This window comes from Tamandua tetradactyla, chromosome 2 (genome assembly GCF_023851605.1).
Source record: "Tamandua tetradactyla isolate mTamTet1 chromosome 2, mTamTet1.pri, whole genome shotgun sequence".
Taxonomy (NCBI): domain Eukaryota; kingdom Metazoa; phylum Chordata; class Mammalia; order Pilosa; family Myrmecophagidae; genus Tamandua; species Tamandua tetradactyla.
The window spans coordinates 179996282-180004519 of NC_135328.1; the positions used below are offsets into that span (position 1 = coordinate 179996282).

General features: G+C 54.0%; 1 protein-coding gene across 1 annotated transcript; it reads right to left on the minus strand.

Annotated features, from left to right (window-relative positions):
- Positions 1–3764: 3764 nt before the first annotated feature.
- ARTN (artemin) lies at positions 3765–7526 on the minus strand. The gene is made up of 5 exons (XM_077136881.1): positions 6777–7526; positions 5989–6116; positions 5296–5357; positions 4829–4967; positions 3765–4757 (listed from the first exon to the last, which is right to left on the minus strand). The coding sequence occupies exons 3-5, from the start codon at positions 5353–5355 to the stop codon at positions 4306–4308; spliced, it is 651 nt and encodes a 216-aa protein (XP_076992996.1). The 5' UTR covers positions 5356–5357; positions 5989–6116; positions 6777–7526; the 3' UTR covers positions 3765–4305.
- Positions 7527–8238: the final 712 nt, after the last annotated feature.

An 8238-nucleotide genomic window follows, 5' to 3' on the forward strand; every position in this document is an offset into this window, starting at 1 on the left:
ATTATTGGAGGTAGTTGAGACTGGAGAAAAAGAGACCAGTTAAGAGGATGAGCAATAAATCAGTCAAAAAAGGTACGAAGCCTTCAACAGAATAGCACTGGGAATAGAGAAACAGGAGTGTACTTGCAAGTTCTAAGGATAAGGGATGTGATGGGGCTGAAGAAACCTAGAATGTTGCACAAATTTCTGGATTGTATCGTTGGATAGATGCTGGTGCTATTCACTGAGAAGGGAACAGTGTTCTTGAGAAGGAGAACGTGGAGGAGGAGGAGGAGAAGGAGAAGGTTTGGAAACTGGAGAGCAGGGAATTCACTGATGTGAAGCACAGAGCAGGGTGAAGAGTGGGTCCGAAGGAGCAAACAGAAGATATCCAGGACCGATAATGTTAGGTTTGAGGTCTCCGTGGATGTGCCGGTGGGAGCACTGGAAATCCTTAGAGCTCAGAAGAAAGGTCCACGGTGGAGATAAAATGTGAGCATGTATGGCATGGAGGTGGTAACTGAAACCAAGGGAGTAGATGATGATGTTCAGGAAAAGAGTAGAATGAGAAGAGAAGGGGGCTGTATCAGAGCTTGTAAGTCTGAGAGGAAGAAGAACCTAAAAGTAGTCTGAGAAAGAGCAGCTAGAGGGGTGGAGGGAAACCAGGAGAATTCAGGAGCAGGAATTCAGGAGTCAAAGGAAGACAGCTTTTCAAGTAGGGTTGACAATGTTGAGAACTTCTGAGTTCAAAGAACTAAAAGCTGATAAGTGGCTCTTGAGTTTAGTAATGATGCGGCCACTGGTGAACTCAGCAAGAGCTCTTTTAGTAAAGGAGAGGTGAAAGTAGGTTCGTTTTGTTTTTCAAGATGGGATATATTTTAGCAAGTTTTAAATGAAATGAGAAAAGAGCTATTAGAAAAAGCTTGACAAATTGGGAGGGTTGTAAGTAATTGAGACAGAGGGTCCTGATATGGGATCTTGAGCATAGATGGAGGAATTAATCTAGCTACAGAAGTACATTAATATAAAGTACCTAGATCAGGGCATCATGCCTTGAGGGTTTAGCCTCCTGAGGGGGTTTCTGAATGAGTTGCAGAGGGCCCTTGGACCCCCTAAAAACAATTTGGATTGTTTACCAAATCTATATATGAGTGAATTTTTCAGCATTTTTGTGGGGAGAGGGTCGAGGGCTTTCATCAGATTCTCAAAGGCTGCTGCAACCCCGAAACAGGTTAAGAACCATTCCTCCTGAACAAGAAAGGTGGTACCAGGTAGCTCAAATTCTCCTAGAGCTTTTCTCTGATCTTTTGGTTTCTACCAACCTCTTCTTTTTAAGATGGGACCTCAGGTCGTCAGCCAGTCCACAAGCACTGTGTCACAGGGATCTCTAGCCAGTGGAAAGATGACAATCCCTGGACAAGAGAGAAAGAAAGCCATTGGCGAGAACATCTGCTGGACCCCTGGTGCAGGTAGGGAGAGCATATGAACTGGCTGAAACAAACATTAGAGGGAAGTCTTTAGGTGCTCCCTGAAACAGAAAGAACTGTACTTTCAAAGGTCCCTGTAGTTTTTTCATTTTGTAAGAGGTGATGACTTGATAACCCTTTGGAGGAGCCTGCACCTTAGTTCTAGGATATCCACTCATATGGGCACTTTAATTTTGCAAAGGCGAATTGAAGACCAGAGTTAGTAATGGGGATACCAGAGCCACCTGTGGTCCCCAGGAGCTGAGCTGCTCTGCCTGGTGTGGTCATATGGTAGGTAGCCCCTGCTATGTTGTAGGCAAAGGTGCAGCTCTGCAGCTTTTTTCCTTTGGAAAGAACAACCTAATATTTTAAAAGAGGGATTTGGGTTGTTAGGAGCTGCAAACTGTGGCTAGTTCTTGTGGGAATGTGTTCTCAGAGAAACTGCTGTTTCGTCTGGATTTTGTGAGAGGTGGGCACGAACTCTTCTGGGCCCAGAGTCATAATGCAGCCTACATTTGGGGCCATCCTTCTGCTCCAAGGACTGGCAATTTGGGGAGCATCAAGAGCCAGCCTCTGACTTGGTCCTCTTGCTGTGGGCGTTGTCAGAAATGGCTTCAGTCTTCCCTTAAAGAGGTTCTGAGAATATCATTGTCCACTAAGTGGCAGAGCTTGGAGGGTTTGGGACTGGGCCAGGCTTCCAGTTCTCTCCAGTAGGGTGCTGCCTGACCCCGGAATTGACATATGTCACTCTCTACTCCCAAGCAGGCCAGGGACCCAGCCTTTTTAAGACCCTTGCAAGCAGCATGGCACTAGTGCTATGTGGTTTCTTTGGGAGGTGGAGACTGAGTATCCTGAATCAGTTTGGAGACAGAGGGAGGGGGCCAAGGGGGTAGTACCAAAATTTTGGAAACACCTGGAATAGTGAACAAAAAAAAGAATGGCAGCACAGGCATCAGAGTGGGTATAGCTCTTGACAGTTTCTCACCACAGCCTGGGGCATTTGTGCCAAAGCAAGCAGGCACTTAGGCAGGTTAGAAGGAATTTCCGTGAACAGTATCAAATGCCTGAGGGGTTTCACCCTCAACCCTATTTTCATTTAAATCTCTGCCTGTGTGCTCCTCTACCATTGGCTTCAGCTCCTTCCTTCATACTGACAAATCTCAAATCTACCCCCAGCCCAGACCTCTCTTCTCAGCTCTAGACCACATATCCCACTACCTCCTGACAGCCCCCCTGGATGTCCTAAAGTCTCTCAGAGTTAGCATCCTTTACAAAACATGTCCCCACCTTATTCCCAAAGAGGAAAATCACACTGGTGTCCCCAGTACAAATCTGCAGGACCCAGGAGACAAAGTTTCACAAGACATGCAAAAAAGTTCAGAGGCTTGCATTGACTTTTTGGAGATGACTTGGGATCAGTGAGAGGCCAGGGTTAGCACTTACCTTTCCTTCCTTCCAAAGTTGTATACCTCTCACTTCCTGTCCTTCTATTTCACAGTATTTGTCAAACTGAATTTAAATAGTTATGTAATTGCTTATTTGTTCTTGGTCTCCCCTATTATATTTTAAGCTTTTTAAGACCTGGGATCAAGTCCCTTTCACTTCTGTATATATACATATAATAAGTGCTTAATAAATGTTTGTTGAATGAATAAATGAATATCCTTGGTCAGCATCAAAGATGCAGGACCTTCAGTCCTTTCCTGTCTTTTCATCCCCACTTTTCATCCATGTTTCATCCTTCATCCCCCTGTACCAGTCTCCCCCCATGCCCTTGTCTTCTGCACCCTCAGCCTTTTCACAGAAGCCCTCTCATCCTAGCTGCCTCATGGAATAAAGTAGTAAGTTCCCTAAGACCATCTGCAAGTAGAGGCAGTGTGTAGCTGTCAAGGTGCCTTAGAGACAGTTCCTTTGATTGTAGGGCATTGATGAATGACAATGGGGTACAGCAATATGTGGTTCTCTGTGTCTTCACCCACAAAGTGGCCCTAGGGATGCCTGTGGTCACAAGGGTAGGGCTTTTACTAGAGAAGGTTGTGCAGACAGTTACTGCCCCACATTAACCCCAGGCCCCAAATGCTGTGCTGGGGCTTGTGAGTTGGCCTGCTTGGACAGATGAATGCATTTTTGACATCTCACTCTGCCTGTATTTCATGTCTTCCTATCCCAGAGCTGCTAGATGGGGAGCAAGCAGTGGGAGGGCCAGACCAGCCCCAATTAACAATCACAGAAGCAGAATACAGTCTGTGATTGATGATTGGGGCTGATGTGAATGGAACGGACAGGACATGATCTCCATCCAGCCTCTTTTACCCATCCAGCCCCGCCTACCCAGGAAAGGATCAGACAAAACACAGAAGTAAATAAATAACTTAGAAATAAATAAGGCTCCAGCTCCCACAAGTGAGTATAAAGCCAGCTCCAGTACAGGCATTTTTAGCCATGCAATTGCAAAGTCTCCTCCAAATTCCATCCCCCACAGGGTCTGGGCTGGGGCCTCAGATACTGCTGGATTCTCCAGAGCAGGGATCCAGGGTCTATGGCCTGGTCAGTGCCAGAGTCTGTGAGGAGTAGGTCTAAGGTGTCTCCATCGGTGAGGTCTGTGGTGTTTGTAGGATTGGGACCTGCAGAATGAGGGCCTTGGGGTTGCTGGTCCTGTTTTGGGTCCATCTCTACATGGCTGTCCATCACCCAGCTGGGGCAATCAGCTCTACATGGCTGTCCATCACCCAGCTGGGGCAATCAGCTCTGAGGCCTCCACCTCTGGCTGAGGTCCCTGACTAGTGGGACCCTGCAGGATGGTCCCGAACAGGAAGATCCATGGGTAAGGGTCCAGTCTGCAAACGCTTTGAGAAAGGTCTCAGCTCAGGCAGCCGCAGGCAGTGGCTGAGAGGCGGTCCACGGTCCTCCAGGTGCTGTTGACGTCCATGAAGGAGACTGCCTCATAGCGAGTGGGGCGGCAGCAGGGCTGGCTGATGGGTCGAGAGCCCGGGGGCAGACGCAAGGCCCCCGCACCCAGCAGACTGGCCAGACTGAGGTCGTGTGGGGAGCGCGCGCGGCGGCAGGAGCCGCTGCAGAAGCGGAAACGCACGAGCTCGTCGGAGCTGTGGCCCAGGCCGAGCGCGCGCACCGGCACTAGCTGCGCGCGCAGGCGGCAGCCCCGCGCCCCCGCCGCCCGCGCGCGGCTCCCCCGGCCGCCCGAACGCGTCGCGCGGCTCCCGCGGGGTGGCGCCGGCAGGGGCGGCGCGGGTCGGGGAGGCTGGGGCAGCGGCCGCCGGGCTCTCCCGCCGCATAAACGGGCCGTGCGTCCCCCTGGAATGAGATGGAGTCACGCGAGGTGTCCCGGGCCAGCCACGTCCCCTCCCATTCGCCCTCTCACCTACCCGGCAGGTGGCCGGCTGGGGGCGGCAGGACAGGAGCCGGGCCTTCGCTGGTGGCTGGGCTGCGGGGCGTGGAGCCCAGGGAGGCCTCCGCAACGCTGCTCAGCAGGGCCAGAGCTGCCAGAGTGGGCCACAGGGTGGGCTGCTCAAAGGGACAAAGTGAAGCCTCAGGGAGGAATAGGGCGCCCTGGTAGGCTCGGGGGAGGTGGGGGATGGGGCGGAATTCAGGGAGAGTCTGTCTCTAGGCTGGGAAAGTGGAGCCTCAGGGAGTCCTTAAAGCCCAGGGGATGACTGCTCACCTGAGAGCACTGACTATCCAGAGAAATCTAGCTGCTTCTTCCACACCCCTGGTCCATCCCAGATCCTTTCCCCTCTCACATCTGACTTCTGCCCTGGCGAAACCCTTGCTCTCCCTTCTCAGTCAGGCCCCCGTTTCCTCAGTAGCAAAGTAGCAAATGGTAGTCACTCACCTGCTGCCTAGGCCAGGAGTAGGGGGGCAGCAAAGAAGGGCTTCCAAGTCCAGGCTCCATATCTATCAACACGAGGGCCTCCCATCAGCTTTTGTTGATCTGTTCTCCCACCCTCCTCTTGAGGCAGCTGGGAACACTGAGAGACAAGTTCTCTCTTGAGTGGGTCATCCTTCCACCTCAGTTTGTCCAGATGAGAAGCAAGGGGCTTGGAAAGCTGGACTAGACCCAGGAGGAGGTAGCTGCTGCTAAATAGCAGCACTGAGAACCTTTAGTATGTGTTAGGAGCTTTGCAACTGTTCTTTCTTTTAGGCCTCAACTAACGTTGTGAGGGGGTGGTTGCTATAACTCCCATTTCCCAGATGAGCAAACAAGGCTCAGAAAAGCTCAGCTATTGCCTGTGTCCATAAGGCTGGAACTGCATGGCTGGGGTTTCTTTTTCCTAGCACCTTCCTGTTCTGTGCTGGAGGCTGGGAACCTTGGTCTCAAGGTTCCCAGCCTGCACATCCTTGGTCTCTACAAAGTGCCTTCACCCCATGATGCAGAGGAGGAAGCTGGGGGCCTGGAGAAAAATTACGGTGTTTGCTAGTCACCCTGAGAATTATCCAGTGACAGGCCCAGGCCTCAGCCTATGCTGCCCACCCAGAGCTTTTGCACCCTGCTTCTCTGTCACCTCTGCTCTGGACCCAGAGTCACCTGAGTTCACTCTTCTGACCACAGTTGTCTCCTATGAGCCAGCAGATGGCAGGGGCTGATGGGCCCTCAGAGAAGGCCAGGCCTGGGCCAGGCTTTCCACGGCCGCCAGGGGGCAGCATCTGCCAAGCCTGTAGAATCAAAGAGGGGTGGGGTGGGCTTTTCCATAACCTCAGCCCCACTCACACTTCTGGGAGGGCCAGCCAGGCCTCCACAAACAGCCTGTCCTCTGAGCTGAGCCACCTAGATAGCTGGTCCAAGCCTTCCCCCCTTCCAGTCTCCTGTGGTTCTGGCAGCCTAACTCTGCTCCTAGTTGTTCCCCTCTGAGCCCCACCAGCCTTCGGGAATCCCCACTAGCTGGCATTCCCAGATAACCCTCTCGGGACCCAGAGCATTTAGGAGCTCTCATTAGCTGGCCTAGTCTTGGGTCCCAGTTGTCACAGTTCCCCACACCTCCTCCTTACCCTCCAGCATACAGAATGCCTGCAAAATTGTGGGCTAGACCTCCTCAGGCCTCCCAGGTATGGTCCTCCAGGGCCAGATGTGTGCCTTTGCTCACAGGATACAGGGTTCTGTGACGCCAGGTTAGTGACTATCTCACTGATGGAGGGAAGGTCAGGTGAAATGTCCAGACTAGGAAGCCTAAGGGCCCTTTGGGCCAGGGGGAGCCTGGTAACAGGTCCCTTGAAGGCAGCTCAGGTCCCATCTTTCCCTTCTGGTGTTCTGGGGCCACTTGGTCACTTCCTTCGGCTTCAGCCCTTGCCTTCCCCACCCACCAGCATGCTACTCACCACAGGGGCCCTCAGCAAGTTCTTCTAGGCACCTTTCCAGGGTTCGGTGCTGGGCTTTCCCCCACAGCTCGAATGGCTTATGCCCAGGGCTATGCACCTGGCAGCGCCTCTTTTATCCAAAAGCCCAACCTTAGCAGTCAGCCTATGCCTTGTAGCAGCAGCAAGAGCCTCACATTACAGCAGGCAGGCAGGGCTAGTACTGTCGGACAAGGGACGAGCCCAGCTGAAGGGACCGGGGAGCGGCGGAGAGCAGGGCGGCAGGCCCAGGAGAGGGAGGATGCGAGGAAGGGAGTGGAGGCGAACCATTCTGCCTGCTCCCCTTAGCCCCAGGCGCGTCCAGCCAGAACTGGGACGAGGGGATGGGCAAGCGGACGGCTTACCGCGGGTGCGGGACTCGGGGCCTGGGTCGCAGCGAGGATTGGGGTCCCAAGGACCTGCTGCTGGCAGAACCCGTGGGCCGTGTCTGGGGGCCAGGCCCAACTCCATCCCTCAGCAGCCTCCGGCCCGCTGCCGTCCGGTGTCAAATTCCAGCCCCGGCGTCACCGGATCCCGGGGTGGGGCCCAGAGCGCCCCCGCCCCGCCCCACCTTTCAGGGCTCACCTGGCCGCTCCGCCCGCCGGATCTGGTCCCCTCCTGGCCCGGCTAGGCGCCCCGAGGTGGGGGAAGAGACGCTGGGAGGGGACCCTGGGACGCAGAGAGTGGAGAACGCGGGTGGCGGAGAGGCGCGGAAACTGGGAGTTCGGAGTTTGTAGATACGAGAAGTTGGGAGTTGGGAGGCCGGGCCGAGGGCGGGGGAGGGAGAGCGAGGGCGGGGAGGGAGGGGGGACAGGCCCGTCCCTGCCTTGAGCCGCCGCCCACCGGTGCGCGCCGCCTCCGGAGTCCGGACCGGCCGCCCGCAGCGCCTGCTCTCTCCTCTCTGATCTACCGCTAGTTTATTCTCTCAACAGTTCATCCGCCTGGGCAGGTCGGTGAGGCTCCGTGTTGGCGCTTTCAAGGTCTAGCCCTGCACTAGTCGCCCCACCGCCTGCCTCCGGCGCTGCCTGGGGCTTGCAGGTAGAGACACACGTGCAAAACCTGCGGCGTAGAGAGGGCAGTGCTGGTAGAAGTGGGGTGTTGAGGGCTGTGGAAGGGGAGGGTCACGGTGGAGCAACAGTTGAGCTGCAGTGTGATGTCGCAGCTGGAGGGTAGCATTTCAGATGCCTAATCGTGGCAATTTGGCAGATGTAGTGGGGATTAGGATAGCTCCTAGTGTCACAGTAAGCAGTGTGGACTTTATCCCAATGACAGTGAAGACCACTGAAGGTTTTTAAGCAGGAGAATGGTGTGGTCGGGCATGTATTTTAGTGGGATGACTGGCTGTGGTGGGGAGGATGCTTTGGAGATGGGCAAGGCAGACCAGATGTGGAGATATAGTTTGGAGGCTTCTACCCTAGAGGATGAAGTCTGAAGCAGTTATGGCAAG